This window comes from Canis aureus, chromosome 15 (assembly GCF_053574225.1).
Source record: "Canis aureus isolate CA01 chromosome 15, VMU_Caureus_v.1.0, whole genome shotgun sequence".
Lineage (NCBI taxonomy): Eukaryota > Metazoa > Chordata > Mammalia > Carnivora > Canidae > Canis > Canis aureus.
Genome location: NC_135625.1, coordinates 2,362,176 through 2,384,642, shown reverse-complemented (window position 1 = coordinate 2,384,642; position 22,467 = coordinate 2,362,176). Strand labels below are relative to the sequence as shown.

General features: G+C 41.8%; 1 protein-coding gene across 2 annotated transcripts in view; it reads left to right on the top strand.

Annotated features, from left to right (window-relative positions):
• CSMD1 (CUB and Sushi multiple domains 1) overlaps positions 1-22,467 on the top strand; it is a 1,870,054-nt gene that overhangs the window by 899,748 nt on the left and 947,839 nt on the right. For both annotated transcript variants that reach the window (XM_077848529.1, XM_077848528.1), the window contains exon 4: positions 8,439-8,633. In XM_077848529.1, the coding sequence (XP_077704655.1) occupies positions 8,439-8,633 (195 nt within the window). The remainder of the gene's footprint in view (positions 1-8,438; positions 8,634-22,467) is intronic.

The following is a 22,467-nucleotide window of genomic DNA, read 5'->3' as shown; positions in this document are numbered from 1 at the left end:
TTATGGATCGTATTTTCCTGGTTGTTTGTAAGCTTAGTATTTCTTTTTTTTTTTTTTTTTAAGATAGCTTTATTTATTTATTTATTTATTTATTTATTTATTTATTTATGATAGACATAGAGAGAGGAAGAGACACAGGCAGAGGGAGAAGCAGGCTCCATGCAGGGAGCCCGATGCAGGACTTGATCCCGGGACTCCAGGATCACGCCCTGGGCCAAAGGCAGGCGCCAAACCGCTGAGCCACCCAGGGATCCCCAAGCTTAGTATTTCTTGATTGAACACCAGACCTGGTGACACTTACTTTGCTGGGTGTGGGATATTTCTGTATTCCCCAAAATAGGCTTGAGCTTTCTTTTTGGATGTAGTTAAATTTCTTGGAACTGTCTGGTTCTTACAGAGCTTGCTTTTGAAGGCTGGATGAAGGGTGAGGGAAGTCTAGAGTCTGGGGCGACTATTTAAATAGATGGTCACTCCCCTAAGGTCTGTAGAGGTTGTGGACCTGCGGTTGCGTGACCCAGATAGGGAGTGTTGGCACCTCACCAGCCTCACCCTACCCTGAACTTGTGCTTGTAAGATTTCTAAAGAGTGACCTACGCAGCACTTCCTCTGGAGTGATCTTCTCCCCCACACCTGAGGCTCCAGGCTTCTCAGTACTCTGTTCTCTGCCCAGCGAGTGATGAAGAGTTCTGCTCTGGCTGCTGGGAACAGGCAGTGTTCTCCATTCTGTAAGAACTCTGGGCACCGTTGCCTGTGATCTGTTGGTCATTCCTTCACTATCCTTGAGTAATTGTCCATACATAGGTGGGTCAGTGCTCACCTGGTATGCAGCAGGATCCTCTGCTGGTCTCTGGGGTCCTCCCTCCATCTGTGACTATTGGCTTCCTTGGCCTCTGTGTCTTCATTCAGGGAGACTTCCGGGTCAGCCTGGCTGTCCGTGTCTGTGCCTTGGGCAGGCAAGTCCCCCTCAGGGATCATGTTCCAGCACTGTGTCATGTCCAGTGCTTGGAGAGCCATTTTTTTTCCCTATAAATTTTGACTATGTTTTTCTTTAACTTGATTAAGGCAATGGGGTAAACCCAACCCTGGATACCCCAGCTTAGTCAAAAGAGGAAGTCTTCTAGTGAGTTTTTAAACCTCCTTTATTTGAATTACTAAATGAGCCGTGACTGAGAACGAGTTTGGAGCCGTTTCCTAAAATCAACTTAATTGAATTTGTTAACCACCCCTCATGGTATTTAGTGTGTTATTAACCTCTGGAATGGATGTGTTATCCTCATTACATGAATATCATGCATTAGCTGGCAGAGTGGTATTTGGCATAGGGCAAAGGTCATTCTGAGCAGTTTTTGAGTTGTTGCTAGTTACCTTGCTCTCATTAAGGGAACATGGAAGAGGACTTGTGATCATATTTGTTTAAATTCCCTTTGCAGGTTTTAGAGCTACTTTCACCTTATCTTTACATAAATATTGAGACACTTGTAATCAACTGAACATCCGTTTGTTGAACATAAGCCTCACTTTGGGAAGAAGAAAGAAAAACGGTCACAATGATGATTTACAAGTTAGTAACCATGTCTGTAAATTTACCTGATAAATTTAATGTAGATTTCCTTTTTGACAATTCCATGACAACTGAAAAGTACATCTTGTGCTGTTTCTTATTGCTCTTTCTGTACGTCCATCACTTATGATGATGCATTTTCAACCTTTGATATTACCAGGCATCCATGTGTCCATGACTGTTTCTCAGCTTGACTCCTGGACTCTCTGTTTGGTCTGACTCTTAACTTTTGGTCATTTTTCTATTGAGTTGAAGGATTGCCCAACTCCTTAATTTTGGTCATTCCAGAAGCTTTGACCCTGTGATCCTGACCTCTTTTCCTTCAGCTGCGTCCACTGCAACTCCTCCAGTCAGGAGAAACTTAGCAACTTCTTTGGTACTTCTTTCCTTGTTCCATGGACACACTCCACAGATCTTAAAATAAAGATCATAAATGTTCAGAATGAAATTTATTATATTGCATCATTGGCTATCATGGTCATATTTGTGTATTGTCTACAGATGGTCACCATCTATAAATTCTTCCTAAAGTTGCTGCTTCCTCCTCAATAGATAACTCTTCATTTTTCATTGAAATATTTTTGTCAGATTTGCAGTAACTTGTACCTGGATTAATACCTGTGTTGTTTGGGATGGCAAAGGCTCAGATGCTATAGCTCCAGATTAGTACCATTTAGACAACATCTGCCTTTGACTTAAAAATAGACCATGAGGGGCACCTGGATGACTCGGTTGAGTGTCTGACTCGATTTCAGCTCTGGTCTGGATCTTGCAGTCCTGAGTTTGAGCCCCGTGTTGAGCTCCATGGTGGCTATTGAGCCCGACTCTAAAAAGAGAAAGGAAAAACGAAGACCATGAAAGGATCCATTGCAGAAAGTTATCTAATCACTCACATTATTATATCAAGCAAAGCTCCCTGAGAGATCAGTACAGATTTGAAGACATTTCATCTATACTATTTCTTTTGATGTTGACATGTTCATAAGAAAGTTTATTGTAGGGCCGAAGAGTAGAGATTCTGGATCCTACCATTAGTACTTGCCAGTTGGGTGGCTATGGAGAAATTAACCTCTCTGTGCCACAGTATCTTCCTCTATAAAAATAGGATAATAATAGTACTTCTTACATACTGTTAATGTACACAAAGCATTTAAAGCAGTGTCTAGCTCATGGTTTGTGCTGTATTACTATTATAATAAAGCAGGAATAATAAAGTAGAATTAACATGACTAACAATAGAACGAGGATGTCTTTTTCCTTGGCTTCCCATTGTAATGACAATATTGGTTCCCAAAGACGTTTTCTAGTTCTATTGTTTCTGACGCTGGTATATATTAGAAGCGCTGTATACTTGTAAATTTCTACTATTTTCCTCAAACTCCCATGATGCTTTAGAACTGGGAAAATAAGAATCATGAATGTATATTGATCTCATTCTGTTTCAGACTTCCTGCTAACTCTTCAAATTGCATTATTTCCTTTAGATTTCACACACACCATCTGTAGGTTTTACTTGTCATCCCCCCTTTCAAGACACAAACTGAGATGTCTGCACTGTCCTTGTATTGATCTATGGTCACTTGCTACAACTGCTTCCCTTAGAGATGAATTTTCCTTTCTAATTTGGCCAAATCTTACCAGTTTTCACCTTGAGATACACATAAAACTCACGTCGTCTCTTCATTCACTCCTATAGCTACTGTCACTTGTCAAAGTCCTAGTGTTCATGCAGCATTTCCCCTCAGTGTTTCTCCACCATGAAGAAAGTGACTCTGGAAAAGAAGGCGTTACGTTCTTGCTGCCTACTGAGCCATCCTCCTGGTCTTTCTCACGTCCCTGCCCTCTCTCCATCCTCTTGTTTCGGCAACCGTCCATGATTTAGAGAGTCATACCAAGAATAGACGCCCGATGTCAAGACTTGAAAATCTAACTTTTAAAGTGTTCCTGGAAATTAGATGACCCTATTTTTCTAATCCTTCCCCGAGGTTGCGGGAGGGGGCACAGGGCAAACGGTCCGTGGACACACGTCTCATCTCCTTAGTTCACACTTGAAGTGTTGTATGTCATGTGGGTATTGGAAGTTTTATTTCCTTGAGCTGCAGAGAGACTCCCAGAAAGACAAACTGTAAACAAATCGTCTGACATACACCCTCTGGGACCCCGTTTCCAAACGATCGCGCCCAGTGACATTTCATTGATTGTGCACGAGCTGTGAAAAATGCTACCTCTCCTCTGATGAATTTGAAACTTCTGTGCACTAGCCTTTTGTCCCATTCATAATGACTATGAATGCTGTGTTTTATTTCAGCATTGTGCTTTTGCTCCTCTCCTGGAAACGGATAGGATATGACATCCATTTCATCACTTAAACAGTCGGGGTAAAGGTTGATGTGAGAGCCGAATGAAGGCCCTGAGCTGCAACCACACGCACTTGCCAAATCAAATGCATTACGGAGGGAGTTTCCGTGAGTGTAGTGAGAATGGCAGCCTGTGTTTCAAGCCCTGGGTGCACAGACTTGGCTTCACGCGGTCTGGTGGAATGAGACCTGCCCTGAGAAGGAGGAACTGTGCCCAGAGCTCCTTTCAAGAAAGCCTTTCCCATTACCAAATGTATGCAATGGGTGCTGAATTCCCATTACCCAAATAAGAATTTCTTTCTTGAAGCATCCATGGGAAAGAGTGCAAATTACTTCAAGAAAGGATTTAAGGGAATTAAAATTAGAGTTCAAGTCAATTCAATAAGTATTTACTAAATACTTAATGTGTACTCATTACCATGGGAGACACAAAGGGACATTCACTATTTTCAGGGAAACTGGGTAAAAAATTAGTTAAAATGAAATTGGCAGAAATGCCATTCGGGTTGTGTTTATTTTAAATTAGTTTTTCCCAGCCCCTGGATTTTTGTGTGTTGGCAAGTTTTACATGTCTTTGTCTTAAATCTTTGCGTAGACCTATAATTATTTTCATCCATCTTTCAGAATTTAGGGTATTTTGATACCGTTTAAATGATTTGGATAATGCTTTTATAATGTGTACATTTTTACCATTTTGTCATTTGCAACTGGAAGAGAATATTTTCATTCATCCTCAGTTATTTCTATTTGTTGACAATGTTCACATTATTATTTTAGTATTGTTTTTTTCTAAAATCACGTTGATTGACAATAAAAATCCCCATTCCCCAAATCATAAATTTATAACTTTGTCCTACCAACCAGTGACTTGAAATTTTAAGTCAGTTTTTAATCACTTTCTCCTATGTGTAAAGTTATTTTGCTTTAAAAAATGTTAATTATAAATTTATAACTTTGTCCTACCAAGTGGTGATTTTAATCACTTTTTCTCATGTGGTAAGATATTTTGCCTTAAAAAATGTTAATTCGTTTTAACTCTCAGAGTCCCATTTACGTTTTTAGTTGAATGTGGCAAAAAGTGTTTTAAAGTAATAATTTGTTGTTGTTTCTGAAATGTCACTTAATTCAGTCGGTTCTTGAAAACTCATTAGCTTTTGTCCGTTCCCATCAAGCTACAAATGCTATGAATCTTATATCTAGAAGAATACATGAGATACTTTCTATTAATATTCATATTTACTAATTGGTTGAGTTCCTGCCGAGAGCTAGATGTTATTCTAGAACCATGTAGACATGGATGGAAGGGCAATCCAAGGTCTGAACTCCGAGCAGGTGGTTGCAGCGCAGCCCAATGAGAGTCACACAGAGCAGGTATTTTGAGCCTCGCATTGTCTCCTTCAATCCTCATGTTGTCCCCTGTGAAATAAATACTGAAGAGAACACATTTTTAGTAGGTTAACAGAGCTAATAAGAGCAAAAGATGAGTCTTCAATCCACTTCTCTTTCCATTCCGTTTTGTTGTCGGTTGAAAACAAAGCCTTGCAACTTTAAGTGTTGAGTGAACATTTTCTGAACTTGAATGTGATTGTCAAGATGTTAAAATGAAGACAAACTCTGTAGAAAAGAACAAAAAAAGATGTTTATATCAGTCTAAGATGTCAGGGAATAGTTGACAGAAGAAAAGGAGTCTGGGGTAGCCCAGAAACAGGTTCCTGTCTCTGCCCAGGGCTTTGACGGGCGTGTGTGACACCAGCCCTCCCTGGGAGCCTGCAACTGCACGTCGCAAAGATCCTTTACATCATCTTCACTGTTCGAGAGGCGATGTGCACTGTAGGCCCGGCGCGCCCTCCCTTTCCTGCTGTTTCCTGGGGGAGGGGGGGGCATCACTTTCCACATCTACATTCTATTACATTACAGATAGCTTCCCTAGCCTGGTGACCTAGAATGGCCAAAATTATTTTTCTTTCTGAATCCCATCAGTTGTTTCCAAATACTGCATTCAACTCTTAAAAATTTTAAGGCATGGATTTTTTTTTTTCCCCCAGAGGCCTACTTTTGGGAGATCTTTTTTTTTAGGAAAGATTTTTCCCCCCTTATTCATTTCAAAGCTCATGCAATTCCACACTCCCTAGCAATGACCGCACAGCTAGGTTTTACACATCTTCCCCTTCCCTTTTCTTTCCCTATAGTAAACAGGTAGTAGGTAGATACACAGGATGACGTTTGCGCACGCAGCAAGCAGCAACATCGCATGAGATCCTTCATGGTGTATTTTTGTTGCTCTAGTCTTTCAGTGCAAAAGTCATGTATGTTATCTGTCCTAATGCCAATCGTTAAAAATGATTTCTTGGGATCCCTGGGTGGCTCAGCGGTTCAGCGCCTGCCTTTGTCCCAGGACCTGATCCTGGAGTCCCGGGATCGAGTCCCACATCAGGGTCCCTGCATGGAGCCTGCTTCTCCCTCTGCCTGGGTCTCTGTCTCTCTCTCTCTATGTCTATCATGAAAAAATAAATAAAATCTTTAAAAAGAATGATTTCTTGCTCTTTTCAATAGACAAGTGGATAGAAACGTTGAACCAGCCGCATTCAACTTTCAGAACGGCTTATGCGGTTTTTCCAGTCACGTGTTATGGTTCTCTGTAGCAGGGTTTACAATTTTCGATCGATTTACATTGATAACTCTTACCTCTGGGGAAGCAATATAACTGGACACATTCTGAAGTGAATTTATATGCCATCTAATAAGACGTCTTTGTGCCACTTAATGCAAATAATAAAGATCCACCCCCCAAAAAAAAATTTTAAAAAGGCAAGAAGGGATTTGCATATTCTAAATATTCTGGGACCAGGAAGGAAAACACCAAAAGCATTCCTATGTACATGTCTCCCCACCCCAATCTCTCTTTTCCCATTGGTGATAGAAATCCAGCCCTGCCCTCCCTGTCTCTGGCTCTCAGGCCCCCAGAGCCTCTTGGCCGGCAGGTATCCTGGGTGGTCAGTGCGAGTGTCTCTCCAGGACGGAACTGAAACATTCCGCCTTAGAAAAGCCAGAGAGGGTTAAATGCCAAATCATGTTTCTAAACATGATTTTAAATAGATTTATTGCCTTAGTGCTTGTGAAGTTAAATACAGACTTTCTTTTCAATGAAAGAGAAGATTGTAGATTATAGAGAATTATTTTCTATCGTGTTGTCAGATTTTTGCAGACTGGATTCACAAACTAATTTTTTTAAAATCTAGAACTGAGCATACTTTGACTATGTACACAGTAATTTCATAAACATGTCAATATTACCTACCTAAGTTGTGGTGTTTGTTTTCTAAGTGTTTCCACATAGCTTAGTTCATACCTATATAAGTAATTTTGTAGTAAAAATCATTTTAGACATCACAGATAGTCTCTCCCTATTCACTGGGAAAGTTTTCTTTCTCAGTTTACAAACAAAGAAAACAAGAGTTTGCACTAACTTTCTGTATATATCCAAATCCACCCCCCCCCCCAGGGCCATGATATTTTTTTTTTTAAAAGGATACAGACATAAAATTATTTGTTTATTGGAAATGCTTTTTTGGGGGGGGGGAATTTTTTCCTTTTTTAAGTGGCAGTTTCCTTGGTTTATTTTACTACGTCATGAGAGCTCTTACTGATCTTATGCTAACTTTAAAGCAGAGAAATGTCGACAGCGACGAGCAATCATCCCCTTGATCCACGTAACCTAACGGTAAATCGGTGAAGATCAAAATCATGTTGTGAGTATGGACTGGCATCCTGTTGAGGAGGTTTCCAGGCGGTCGAATTAGGCAGAGAACGCTCTCGACATAAAAAGTGAGCAGGTCAAGAAAGACCAGAATCAAGGCTTTCTTACTGACTTGCTTTATCAAAACTAACGGGTAAAACTTCACTGGGAAGCAGACCCCGTGACCGCATGAAGCCCAACGGCCACGTCGGAATAGAATAGTCGTGCGTTTCTTTCTTAAGTCCAACAGATGAACGAACGAAATCCTCAATTTATTCTTTAATTCAGTTGTTTGCCCAAGAAACGTTGATCAAACATTGACTAGCGACGCGTGTTTGGTAGCGTGGGTCCTGGAGTCAGGCCTGGGTCCCCCTGGCATGACTATCCATCCGGGCCTAACTTCTGAGTCCACCTTTTCCTCCCTTGTTATCTGGCTGCGAACTCCCTGAGACTCTAGAGTAGCATCCTTAGAAAAATATCCTAGACATCGTCGAGAACACAGAATCCGGGCAGAACTGTATTTTCTCAACTGTATTTTCTCCCTCTTCTCAAACTGTAGCTATTTATACTCTAGAAGGATCCTTAAAAATGGTTGAACGGTAGATATTCTAAAACATGAACACATTGTCTCTGTTTATTTTTGGGGGGGGCAAAATGAAAATATGTTTATGCTCAATTTGCTAATCTGATAGATTCGCGCGCGGTGCATGTTTTGTGCTAAAACTCGATCTCAATAGAAAAATCTTTAAATTTTCTGTTTTTTTTTTTTTTTTTCTTTCCATAGTTTTACCTAGCCACACGTGTGGAAACCCCGGGGAGATCCTGAAGGGAGTTCTCCACGGAACGAGATTCAACATAGGAGACAAGATCCGGTACAGCTGCCTGTCTGGCTACATCTTGGAAGGCCATGCGATCCTGACCTGCATCGTCAGCCCGGGCAACGGGGCTTCCTGGGACTTCCCGGCTCCGTTTTGCAGGGGTACGTACCACAGCCGGGGGTGCGGTGGCCTGGACCCAACTGTGGACATGGCCTTGGGGCTGTTGCTCTAACAGCTTCCGCTCAAGGAAGAGAACTCACGGCCTGCTGGGTCCCGCCAGGCCAGCACCTTCTGTTCCTAGAAGTCATGTCACCTGTACCCCAAGAGGCCATGGGGGTCCTGGAAAGCCAGTAACAGGCATAGATGTGTCCTTAAATATCCAAATGTTTCTTCATTCTGCTTTTCAGACTCTATTCCCTTTCCGCCTAATGTTATCACTTGCTGTCACAGCTTCCAGGCTTTACTGTTCGCATTTATATCCTTCTTGATGCGACGGCTCCTTTTTTATTTTTTTTAATCTTCTCATTAAAAATGACAAACACCATCGTTAATTAAATTATCCCTTTTAAGGACTCTTTGGGATTTCTTAGGACTTTGAGATAAGGTGGTCGTGAAAGGCTGTGCCCTATCCAAGTGCTCAGCGGCATGATTCGGGGCAAGGTTAGGATTACTTTCCCGACGCCCTGTGACTTTTACCTTCTTCCATAACATTATTTTACTGATCCGGTAACTTTAGGGAAGAGCTGACTGCAATGCTTAAGTTCTGACTTTCCGGAGAGAAACTCGACTTAGGTTTTCAGAACTAAAAGTGTGGCCAACATCTATTAAGGCCTTAATAAGAGGCCAGAAAGCGTGCCGAGGGCTTTACTTGGATCACAGCGATGCTCTTCACAACCACAGAAATAATAATCATAAACACTCATTTAATAGATAAAGAATCAAAGCTTGTATTTTGAGCAGGTCCCAGAGATAGGCAGCACGTGCTGCGTTAGGACTCGCACCCGCGTCTGGCTTCTAGTCACACAGCCGCACAAGGTCACAGCCTCGGCCACAGGACCTCACGGAGCAGCGTGTTGTCCCCTGTGCGCTTCTCGTTCAGTCTCTGCTACTTAATGGACACTTTCCTTTTAGAAAAAAAAAAAAAGTGTTTTCTGTTCAACGTTGTGGTGTCCTAAGATCTCTCTGGTGCTACATTCGGGCACGATGACCTGTCGCTAGTGTCACCTGCGACCTCTGCAGGTGCTGCCGGCAGCTGGGCCGGACCAGTCGCTTCACCTGCTTCGTGTCTTACCTGTGCAAGCAGGTGTCTCATCACAGGCTCATTCTGTAGCCGAGGAATCTGAAGTTAAGAGGTGTGACGGGGTCAGGGTGTTCTAGCTCGGAGGTGGTGGGGCTCAGGCGTAGCGTGTCCAACGGCTCCCCCACCCTGGAGGGAATCCTACTGCCCACGTTTCCTGGTGCTTCCTCCAGAAGTTCTTATTTCCTCTGCTCGTTTCTGAACCTGTCCTCTCTCTGTCTCTCTCTCCCTCCCCCTTCCTTATCATTACTGATTATTCTCCGTTTTGTCAAAAGAATGGTGTGTGTTAGGTTTTTTCCAAAATGAACAGCGGAGAAATAAAAAAAACAGCAGAGCCAGGCAGTAGGTTCGAGAGTGCTTTTAATGGGGAGCGCTCCCGGGTGAGGTTGCATGACTCGGAGAGGTGGCCCGGGTCAGGGAAGTCGCACCGGGGTTGGGGAGTGTGGGGGGTTTTAAGCCTTACTGGTTCCGGGTCTGGATCTGGGTGGGTCCCTTGCCAAATTAGGCAAGGGAACACCATGTCCCTAGGTTATTGGCTGGGGGTAGGGATAGTATAGACAATGGGGGGTGGTCCCTGGCTGGAAAGTCCTGGATGGAAAGTTTCGGTTTCCAATCTAGGCTTTGATTTACCGGAGTTGATGTGGTAGTCATGGCTGCTTTGGCGGGAAGATCAGCCATTTTGACCCAATTTGAGATGTCCGCCATGGTGGGTGCCCCTGTCTCTCAGCCAGCCCAACAGTGTGTACTCAAAATCAGGCCTCCCTTCCATTTGCCTTGTTTTGTCATTGAATCTCCTCAACCAGCTGGTCCCACCTAAGGACACTGGCAGGGGGGGTCCCAAATACATGCCCTCTGCCTTGACCTCCCCAGTGCGCCCTGCACTCGGGGCAACACTGGAGCTCCTGCAACTTTGGCCTCTTGTGCCCTGTGCGCGCTACCTTTTCCTTTTCAAACTTTCGTTCACCTCTGTTCCCACTCTCGGTCCCCTTATCATTATTTGTTCTTTTTACCTGGACCCCCTCAGGTTGGTTACAGGAGCTCCATGTGAGGAATGCCACATCCATCCTACACCCTCCTCCTGGGTGGCTCTTCCCAGCACCCAGCTCCCTGGCCACCTCCCTCTCAGCCAGATCCGTCGCTGATGCTACAGGAGCCAAGTGCCAAGTCTTCCTCATGGCTCCGACGTGTCCCAGGGTCACCTTGGTGTAACTGAACAGCGGATGGCACCTGCCAGTGTCCCCTGACACAGACTCAAAGCATTTCTGCCCCGTACAATGGTCCTGCAGGGCTCAGGGGGTCGGTGCTCCTCCCAGCCGCTGATGGTAGGTTCCCCTGTGCTCTGCAAGAGCTGGAGGGCGCCCTGGACGGAGCATTTACACCACAGAAATTGGCAAACCCTACACACCACGGCCTTGTTTTTGGTTTACTTTTTTCCCCAAAGAGTTCCTTCCCAACATATCACTCCATGCTCAATCCCAAAGTTTTGCTGTTTTTATTCTGTTACACAGTTCACCTTTTCGCCCTCCACAAATCTTGCTGATTTATCAAGTTTACACTTAAGTCCAAATTTCTGTCATTTCTTACACTGTAACCTCTTTTGGGATTTTTTTTTTAAGTCCTTCTGTCTATAGTGCTTATTTTGTTGCTATTTTATATTTGAACATAACGTCTTAACATGGCTTCCTGAAGGAGCTTCGAACCTCCCAGAAGACAGTACATAGTCATACAGACTTTGTAGCCAGACCCTCGATTCCTCGATTCCTCTCTACATTAAAATGTAGCCTCGTCTACAGCGCTTTCCCCTTACTGCTGTACCCGATTCCCACAGTCAAGAACTTAATAGAGGCATAGACAGATGTCGAGTATCCCATAAGGAGTCTTTAATCAACCTGAAAATGCAAGAAGTAAATATTAATAGTAGCCACTACCACTTCTTTCTTCTCCAAGGAGTTTTCTTCTTAATTGAAGGGTCTTTATTTATTCCACGACTATAAGCCTTATAAAGTCAAAGTTAATATAATAATACACCCAACAATCATTCTTAGTCTGTCACCAATTTATTAAATTCCAACTATATTAATATATTTTTGTCAGCATAAATATTTTGTCTCCTTCGTTACAGATGATTACATTTATAGTTATATTTTGCTTATATTATACTTATATTTTGCTTTTCCCACTGCTTGGGCTAGTAGCAAATTCAAAGGGCATTAAATTAGATGTAATTGTTTTATGAAACAAATCTGAAAGCTGCAACAGTTTGTCATTCCATCGGATAACTGAATCATAAAGAAAATCAATGACCTAATTCTTATAAATGTGTAGATGTGGCCTATCTAGGGGAAACATAAATGAATTTCAGTAAAGTGGGCTTAGATAATTTATAAAAATGAAATGAGTATATTTTCTGCTTCCCCAGTGTTCTAGTGATTTAGTTCCAGGAATCACTGGAGGATTCTTCTTGATAGCACTATGAACGGTAACACCACTAGATCCCATTACGATGACTTTTTGCTAGTGTTGAAAAATTAAAAAAAAAAAAAAAAGAAAGAAAAATTTATGTATAAGTCCAAGTGGCAGTATCTAACCTGAACATTGACACCCAGAGGTGTGTATCATTTCTGGAGTCATGTGATATTCTTTAAAGAAAGAAGGTAGAACCATGTATTCAATAAAACTAGTACCTAATAAACTGGAGACCAGCCCGCTCTGCTTATAACTGATTTCCTCTAAGTCCTCTTATAACAGCAACAAATTGACTTCTTTCCAGGGTGGGGTTTCAGGGTTTCTTATTCTGGAGGCTCCCCATTTCAGTCTTCCTCATTGATCTTGGAGTTTTCAACTTAACATCAAGAACTTCCTTAATTTCACCCCATTAACACCTATGGTTCCTGTTGTCTCTTTTAGTCTTTGCAAAGATGTATCCTGTGTGGGCAGGCACGGTGCCTATTTAGAGGAGAAATTAAAAAGGGCGGGGGGAGAGAAATAGAACCAAAACAGATGCTCTCAGCTCAGAATTTAAGTGCCGCCTTCATTTGCTTTATGCTTCCCCTACTGTATTATTAAATCAAAAAGACTGTAGCGTGAAGGGCCAAGATATATCACAAATTACTTTGGTCCCCAGAACACTGGAGGGCCATAGGGTATAAAATACAGATGAGAAGGGACTCTTCTTAAATGGAAGCTGAACAGCAGTCTGTCTCCAGATTTATGGCATGGTCCAGAAAGTAGAAAGGAAGCAGGTGAGGAGCAGCACTGGGACAATGCTGCTTCATGAGAAACAGTGATGTGATCTGAAGCAACCCCTGGGAGACGTGGTCCTCGCCTCACGTTAGCCCAGCATGAGGCGGCTAAGACACTTCCTTGCTGCTGCTCCTCAGACTCTGCAAATCCTGATTCATGACTTCATTTTTTAAGTGCCTTATTCCACGTGGACAGTCACATGGAGAATAGGTAGAAATGAGGGCCATTTGGGGACGTGAGCTATGCTGGGCCTGGGAGAGATTAGCAACGTGTTATAGTTTATGCTTTACGTAAATGATTGGACAGTTGCACCGGGCAGAAGCCACTGGAAACCAGCCAGCTCCAAGCAAACGCTGGTCAAGTCCAGCCAGAGATACATGGTCTTGCTTCCCTAAACATCACCTTTGATGATGAAAGCCTTGATGCTTTCAACGATGGAACACTTTGTGTTTGCAAAGTGTTTCATGAAATAATTATCAACAGCCATTGCAGACCTGAGATCCCTGAAGTCAAAGCTCTGGACGTTACCAATTACAAGTTGTCCTAAATGACTTATTTTTTTTTTTTTATATTCACTTCACAGAGGAGTATTCACGTTAGGTGCCCAACTCCTATGAACTCCAATAGAAAGTCCTCTAAAATCGTATTTATATAATCCCCACTTGTAAAGATGCTGAAGTCCATAAAGTCTTGAACCCGCTGTATCTCTCAACCTTGAGAGGTAGGCAGGGAAGGCAGTATTAGTCCTGTAATAAATGTAAGGAGGTTTCACTGGTGCTGACATCGGTTGTAAATGTATGACTTGGGCATTTTAACAAGACCATTCATTGTGTCATCCTCCTTTTATGAAATTTAATATAAGGGGTACATGCTCATAATTTAAAAATAAGGTATAGCAGGGATCACTATGAAAAGAAACGTCCCATTGAAACTACCATCCTCTTATGCCACAGATATTTTGATAACATTGAACTGTTTTTTAGTACTATAACTGCTTGCCTTATTCTTTTTTATCAATCTTTTTTTTTTTCAGTTTTTAAGAATATTGTAAAGACTTTATTTGAGAGAGAGAGAGAAAGAGAGCACAAGCAGAGGGAGGGACAGAGGGAGAAGCAGATTCCTCGCTGAGGGAGGAACCCAATGTGGGGCTGGATCCCAGGAACGCAAGATCATGACCTGAGCTAAAGGGAGATGCTTCACTGAGCCACCCAGACAGCCCTTAATTAATTAATTAATCAATTAATTATAAATTGGCATATTGCTATGAGGATTAGATACTTCTTTTACTCCCATTTACCATGTCTTGTTTCTCCCAATTTAATTTCAATTTCTGTATATCATCCTTAAAAATTAAATAGTACAGTCTTTTTTTTCTCTTTTTTTTTCTTTCTTTTCTTTTCTTTTCTTTTTTTTTTTTTTTTTTTTTTTTTTTGTTACCCCAAAGGCACAGGCAAGGCTTTAGTGGGGCTAGAGTTTAAGCTGAAGGTGACACAGCATGGCCAGAGTAGTGATGCTGGTTTCTCCAAACAGGGCAGCGCCCCTACTTAAACAGAGAAAGTTCCCACTCAGGTTCAGCGTCTAGCATGCTAAGGACAGAAACAGGAAAAAGTGCTTCATCTTGACTGGCCTGGACCTCTGGCCGGGGCACCGTCCTGCATCCTGGAGCTTCCTAGTTCTGGCCTCGGGGCCTGGGCACCCGCACTAGCAAGGCCGTAGAGGTTCAGGTCCAGCATTTCCTGTCTGGTCTTAGCGGTCCCTTTGTGGTCACCAACATCTGTTCCCAAAATTGATGTCTGAGGGCCAGAAATGATAGAAACAAGGCCAGACCTAAAAATCAAAGGCCCAGGGAGGCTTTATTGGGGTTACAGCTCGAGCTGAGGGGATACACAGCATTAACAGAAAGCACTTAGGCAGCCTCCCTCTTACTGGTATGTCTTCTGATCCTGTCTTCCTGCTGTATTCTCTCAGCCATAATAGAACTTGTGCAATATCAAAGTTGTTAACATTTATATTTTATGTTATAATCATAATTAAGTCCTTCTTAATTTGTCTAAAGGCTGAAAAGCAATAAACGATATTCATATTATTATAACTATGTAAATATTTTTCACTGCAGAGCTAAGTATTATGCCTGTAATTAGACTGCCTCCTCTATAATCCAGTATCACAATTCCTGTGCCCCTCAGAGTTCAGATGAGCTCTTTCTGAGCCTCAATTATTCATAATAATGCCATAATTACTTCGGTTTCACATTTGGGCCAAGGCTATCTCCTATGTAATATATGTAATGCAATAGTAGCAAGCTCAAACACAAATGTGTGCTCGTGTTAAACTCCACATGAATATTTCTGACTGGCAGTTAGTTCTGATACTATTGATAATTTGGGGGCTGGAAGGGGGGCTAGGAGTTGGATCCCCTAAAAGGCAGGAAGAAGAAGAAGAAGAAGAAGAAGAAGAAGAAGAAGAAGAAGAAGAAATGGATTTTGTAAATGGCTGGCCCATTCATACCGTGACTGCCTTCATGACTGCCTTTAGGACCTTCCATTGGTCCTAAAATTTTGAATTATCTTTCTTTGCCTCTTGTGGATAAGTAAAACTTATGGTTGTCACAGTCATCCAGATATCTTCCACTTTACGCTTATCTGAATTTTTACTAGGAACAAACTCTATTATTCTTCCTGAAGGCCATAGACTTTCTCTCACTCTTGACTGCTTTATGTTCCCCATACAATTGCTTTCTGTTGTTCCTGAGGTTTCTAGTTGCCACTGTTCCCAGGATATTGCACTTCCATTGCCCTGAATTCCCTAAACCTATACCTCCATCTCCCTAAAGTGTCCCTCAGACACTGAGGTCCCTGGCACTGGCTTCCCAGGCTCTTCCTTTACTGCCCCACTCAACCTGCCTACTCTCTCCTACATCCAATGTGTTCTTTTCTCTTTGTTTCACCTCAAATAGCTTCTTAGGAACTGTTGCTTCAGAGGAAAATCCTTTAAGCCTTATGATGCCTGCAGATATTCTTGTCTGCATCCACACTATTGGATATTATAGCTGAGTATAAAATTATACATGGAAAACATTTCTTCCCAGAATGTTAAAGCATTGTTTCATTATTTTAAGCATATTATTGGCTTCTGCTGAAATGTAGTTTCTCTCTTCTCTCTGTCTCTCCACACACATACACACACACACACACACAAACACACACACACACACGGCAAGTGGATTTTGAAGTTTCTGACTGAAGAGATTAGCTCAAGCTAAAAAAAGTAATGTTTTCCAAGCCTAGGTCAAAAGAGAAAACAGAGAGGCTTTTAAGAAAGCAAACCTAAACTATAGATTCCTTTGAGAGATGATACTATATTCATAATCTTGGGGAGAAGGATAAAACACACAGATGGGTGAATGCCACAGATGCACTTGTTCAGTGTGAGCTAGGTTGTAGGCCAGAGCATCCTCTGTGTGTGATGGAGCTAGTGGAGGGGCAGGGGTTAAGCTTCTACATGCCTAATAGGCATGTAGAACAATACATTTAGATAACATTAAATATTAGATTAGATATTATTAAATTAATAATAAAATAATATTATTTAGAATAATAGCTTCTAAATGCCTAATTGCTCAGTGTTTAGAACAGTTTTCCATTAGAAACATGATGTGACCCACAAGTATGAGCTGACCATGTAATTAAAATTTCCTAATAATCACTTTGATGCAGTCAAGAGAAATAGTTGAAATACGTTTTAATAATGCATTTTCTTAACCCAACATAGTTCCAAAGATGATCTTTCCAACACACAATCGATATAAAACATCAATAAAGTAGTTTGTGTTTTTCCATACTATTCTTAAAATCTTGGTGTGTATTTTAGTTGCAACATACGTCACTATAGAAGCCACGTTTCAAGTTCTCATTCAGCACGTGTGCTAGTGGCTACTACTTCAAATGGCTCAGATTTCGCAGGCAGAGGAGTTTTAGTATTCTTTGTTCCTTCCACTTGTTAATGCATGTGGAGTCCTGGTGCTGAGTGGGTTTCATTTTCACTTACGATGTAGATTCAATATATAGATGTAGGTTTGTGATAAGGACTGATGAAAAAAAATGGGTCTCAAGTATACAAATCTGTGTCATAGTCTGATTGGAATTCTTCCCCTTAACTTCTCAGCAATTGCTGAAACAGATTTGAGCTGAATAGTATGGAAAGTAGAGTCTATTTTTAAAATTAGTTTAGGCAAGAGATAAGAGTGAGCTAGCTCTTGATTAAGCCAAAAAAGGTTTCTCAAAAGGAATCTCATCTCACTTGCTGTCTTACTTTTGGAACAAATGACATTGAGGTCTAATGAATGAAGATTATGGAAAACTTTGAAGAAGGTGCAGATTAGCTAGTGGAGTAAGCAAGGAATTGGAAACAGCTTTGTGCATGTATGACTCACAAACTACGAACAAGTGAAAATAAGACCCACTCCAGGGAGGGGAGGAACCAGATTGAATTCCAGGGCCTACCTTCCCCGTCTGTAAACTGATACGTATACTGCGGTGAGATGTTCAGCCAGAAAGCAATACGGGTGACGTCTGGATCCGGCAGCTCAGCTCCAGAGGCCGCGTAGCTAATCTCTACACAGTATTATGAAGAGAAAAAACAAATATTTTGAAAAGATGCTCTTCTCAGTAGTAGTCCGAGGATTAAAGGAAATGGCATATGCTAAGGACCCTGCAAAGTCTTTAGCACAAAAGAAGGTGAATAAAGCACAGATGACGTAGCATCATGTTTCGGGTGCAGCGCTACCTGGGAGCAAATCCTGCTGTATCGCCAACCATGTGCTGTAGCTTTTGTCAAACTTACTTTCTCTCTCTGGTCTGAATTTCCTTCTCTGTGTAACAGCACCTATTTCATACATCTGTTAAAGACTGAGATAATCCAGGTGAAGTGCTTAGCAAAGAGCCTGACATAGTGAAATTCTCTAAATGTCAACTATTATTTTTTTTGTTTTTTTGTGTTTTTTTTTTAATTTATACAAGTCAAATGCAGAGCAATTTCCTGCACTTTATATAAATGTCAACTATTATAATTACTGTCCCATCCCATCTCCCTTCCAGTCTTGAAAGCAGCTTCAGATTGTGAAACTAAGTGAAGCCCAATGGCAAATAATCTGAAGGGAAATTCATATAAGCTATCTCAAGGCTCGTAGCTCTTAAAAAGTTTTTAGGCATCATTGATATTCTTTGGGAAGAAAAAAACCTATCAGGCTGATTTGAGGAGAGAAACTGAATGAAAGGAGACTCGGATGAAGAGGATTTTCAGTCCCTACTAAAGGGTAGTCCACATAGGAACACATCATTATACCTTATGGGTCACAGTTGAGATGCATGGAGAAGACAAAAATTACATATACACCATGCATGTGAATCCACAAATGCCTGTATAGGATGACACTGTAGAGAATATAGATTAGCAATAGTCCAAATGTAGATTCTTTCTAGAGTCCCTTTCTCTGAGGGAATAATAATCAATCAAATTCAAAGTATCTGAATAAATGGGAAATAGAGTACCATTTGATATCAAATGATAGGAATATCAGTTTGGCTATTAAAATTATAAAGTTTCAAGAAAAAAAAAAAGTTGTGATACTAATAGAGAAACCTCTAGCACTGACCAGGTGGCAAGCCCTTTCTATGTGCCTTACATCTATTCTTGTGTCTAATTTTCATAATAACCACTCAAGTTATATGCTACCATTATTCCTGTTTTTTTATAGAGTCTCGGGCACCGAGGCACAAAGTGACTTTTCAGAGGTCACGTGGTAGCAAGTGGGAGAAGCAGAATCTTCACCTGGGCTTCTCATGCAATGCCCTGCCCATTCCCTTCTAATTTAGAGGAGAAATAAGTGACTTTAAAAGAAAGTAAGTTTTCCTCTAGAAGCAAACATTTGAATTTAAATTCAACATGTTCTTCTTGAGAACGCTATGCCTGAGTTCTGAACGACCTGCGAAGGGGCAGGGAGAGCACAGCTTGTCTGATGTGCCGTCAGGAGCAGCAGGTGACTTGGTGTCCCCGAGGGAGAGGAGAGCGATGGGTGCGTGTGGTCGGAGGCCGCCTCCTGCTCCAGCTGCTCCCACACACGGCCCAGGAGGATGGCTCACAGCCCCACGGCCCACTCCGAGGTCGTGGGCCCAGGGAGGACAGAAATAAAGGCCGTCAGATGCCAGGAGGGACAAGTGATGCCTGGTGGTCTCAGTATCTTCTGTGGGTGTGAAGCTGGTTTGAGCCCAGCTCCTGCTGGAAGTGACCACTGTGGATCGCAGATGGAAAACTTCATGTGGAAGATACAGATGCAGTGAAACGCCGGGACCCCTGCACCCCGATGTTCACAGCAGCAATGTCCACAAGAGCCACAGTGTGGAAGGAGCCTCGGTGTCCATCGACAGATGATGGAGAGAGAAGCTGTGGTCTGTGTCTACAGTGGGATATTCCTCAGCCATTAGACACGACAAACACCCACCATTTGCTTCGACGTGGAGGGACCTGGAAGGTATGATGCTGAGTGAAATAAGTCAATTGGAGAAGGACAAACATTATATGGTCTCATTCATTTGGGGAATATAAAAAATAGTGGAAGGGAATAAAGGGGAAAGGAGAAAAAATGAGTGGGAAATATCAGAAAGGGAGACAGACCATGAGAGACTCCTGACTCGGGGAAATGAACTAGGGGTAAGGGAAGGGGAGGTGGGTGAGGGGACGGGGTGACTGGGTGATGGGCACCGAGGGGGGCACTTGATGGGATGAGCACTGGGTGTTATGCTATATGTTGGCAAATTGAACACCAAAAAATAAATAAATAAATAAATAAAAACTTCGTGTGGGCTCAGCTCAAGAGGGCTGTGTGGCTGTAAGGCCTTTCTTGTATTTTATTTTAAAGGCTAAATATGATTTGCGAGAGCTATTTCTCTACAGAGTAAGTCAACCTCGGAGAAAAGCAAAGCAGAGAGTGGTCTGGTTCCTCCAACGGTCTTCCTGCTCCTGGAAGGGCTTCCTTTGGGTTAGGTTTCTGTGAACCTCTTTCTTTTTCCTTCTTTCCACCCCTCATCTGTCCTCCCAGGAACCTACTCTCCCCTTAAGCAAAAAGGTAAGAGGTGGCACATGCTGCAGGGCGGTGGGCTCAGTGGGGTGGGAGGAGGCGGAAGTGCTCTGGCTCCGAGCAGAGTCAGCTCGGGAGGCGGTTGAGCCAAGATACAAGAATACTTGAGAGGACTCAAAGAAACCCATACCAAGACACAGAAACATCTGAAAATACTGACAAGGAAAATAATCTTGAAAGCAGCAAGAGAAACAACTTGTCTATAAGGGAAATGGAATACAAATGATAGCAGAAAACATTATTTTTTTTAAAAAAAGAAAGAAAGCCAGAAAGAAGTGGCACATGTTTTAAGTGCTGAAAGAAAAGAACTGTCAATTCTGATTTCAATATATGGTGAATTTATCTTCTAGGAATAGAAGGGAAATAAAGATACTGGTTAAAGGTAAATAAGAGAATTTGTCACCAGCAGACCTACCTTAAAAGACTGGCTAAAGGAATTTCTCCAAACAGAAAGGAAGTCCTAATAGAAGGAACTATGAAACATCAAGAAGGAAGAAAAACACGGAAAGGGGAAAATGTGGGCAAATAAAATACATCTTTTCTCTTCAAAAAAAAAAAAAATACTTGAGAGGTAGTGGCCAATTATTGTTCCCTCTTTACTTTCTATCTCCAGCCGATGGATTCTTTGTAGGTAACCATGAGATACTCAAGAAGAGGAAGGGGGAAAAAAATAAAAATAAAAAATAAAAAAAAATAAGAAGAGGAAGGGGAAGTAGAGTGAGTGCGGTTAAACATTTTACTTAGATCACATCTCCATGGCAGGGATCATAATATAAACTTTGAACACACTATTTTATATTGTCCAGAATCGGGGAGGGGGTTATTATCTATCGTTTGCAGTTGGGGAAATGAATTCCCTGACATGCAAGGAATCTCATCCAAGGCTACGAAGATGTAGGTGATACGACCACTTCTCACACTTCATGCTTTTTACATTTTCCTCTGACGGCCTCCTCCTTGGGGAAAGTTGAAGGGCAGGTTGTTCGCTTTTGTTTTGGTAAGAAGCAAGATTTGTAAACCATTAAAAATAATAGCAAATGAATCGTTATTGGGAGCTAAGCTTCCATAAAGCTCTAACCTTGTTTCTGTCTAAACACATGCATTTAAGATAAATATTCACCTAAATGTGTCAAAACACATTGTCAATATTATGTGATGGTTTTAAAGAATACAGGATGTGACAGCTGTTTTGCTTGCCTTTTTTTTTTTTTTTTTTTTCTTTTAAGAGCTGACTGATTTTCATCCAGCTCAGGACAGTTGCATTTTTCTTGGAAGAAGAAATGGTAGTTAGCGAGCGAAGATGCATGAAGTCAAGAAGCAGGAGCGGTGTTGGTAACACCTCTAATAAAACAGGCTCAATAATGCACGCCTGTGGCTCATGGGGAGCTGTCTAAGGCTGCAAATTTCTTTAATTGATAAGCCTTACATAACGTGACTGGAAATGACAATATGTCACTTGCCAATGCCTTATGAAATGTCACTCAGGGCTTTTTAATTGCAGGCATTCTACTGCTGGGGATGATGGGTTGAGAGGGAGGATGGGGAAGATACAGCTAGAGGGGAGGGAAGGGAGAGAAGTCATACTTTTTATGGGAGCCTATAAATTCTGTGATATTTAAAACACAGCTGTGTTTTTATCAGTTATGTTACAGAAATAACACAAAATGAATCTTAAATGATCTGTCATGTCAGGACCACGCATTACAAAGTAAGATTGAGTGGGGCAATCTTCGTATAAGAAACCTGGTTCTAAATTAAGTTCGAATGGCTTTAGACAATTTGGTTTTAAGCACTTTTCTTGCACACTGTGCAATAAACAACTCTAATGTAAATCTTACCAAAATTGGGGGGGAAAAGTATTGAAAATATATGTCAACATTAGATTATAGTAAATTTGGTTTACACGTCTCACATTTCACTATGCTACCGGCTTTCTGCTAAGTGCCTTTTTTTTTTTTTCCTTTTTTTCCTTTATCTCTTTAAAAACAATCTTGTAACAAGTTTAAAGCCTAATCACAAGTGCCTGTATGCCAGTTATTTTCAATTTTATGGATTAATTTACACTATTTTCCTGTGATTCTATTCCAGGTAACACATTCGGTTGTAGGGCGGAATGGGACTAGTGCTAATATAAATACATCCCCTGGGATCCCTGGGTGGCACAGCGGTTTGGCGCCCGCCTTTGGCCCAGGGCGCGATCCTGGAGACCCGGGATCGAATCCCACGTCGGGCTCCCGGTGCATGGAGCCTGCTTCTCCCTCTGCCTATGTCTCTGCCTCTCTCTCTCTCTCTCTCTCTCTCTCTGACTATCATAAATAAA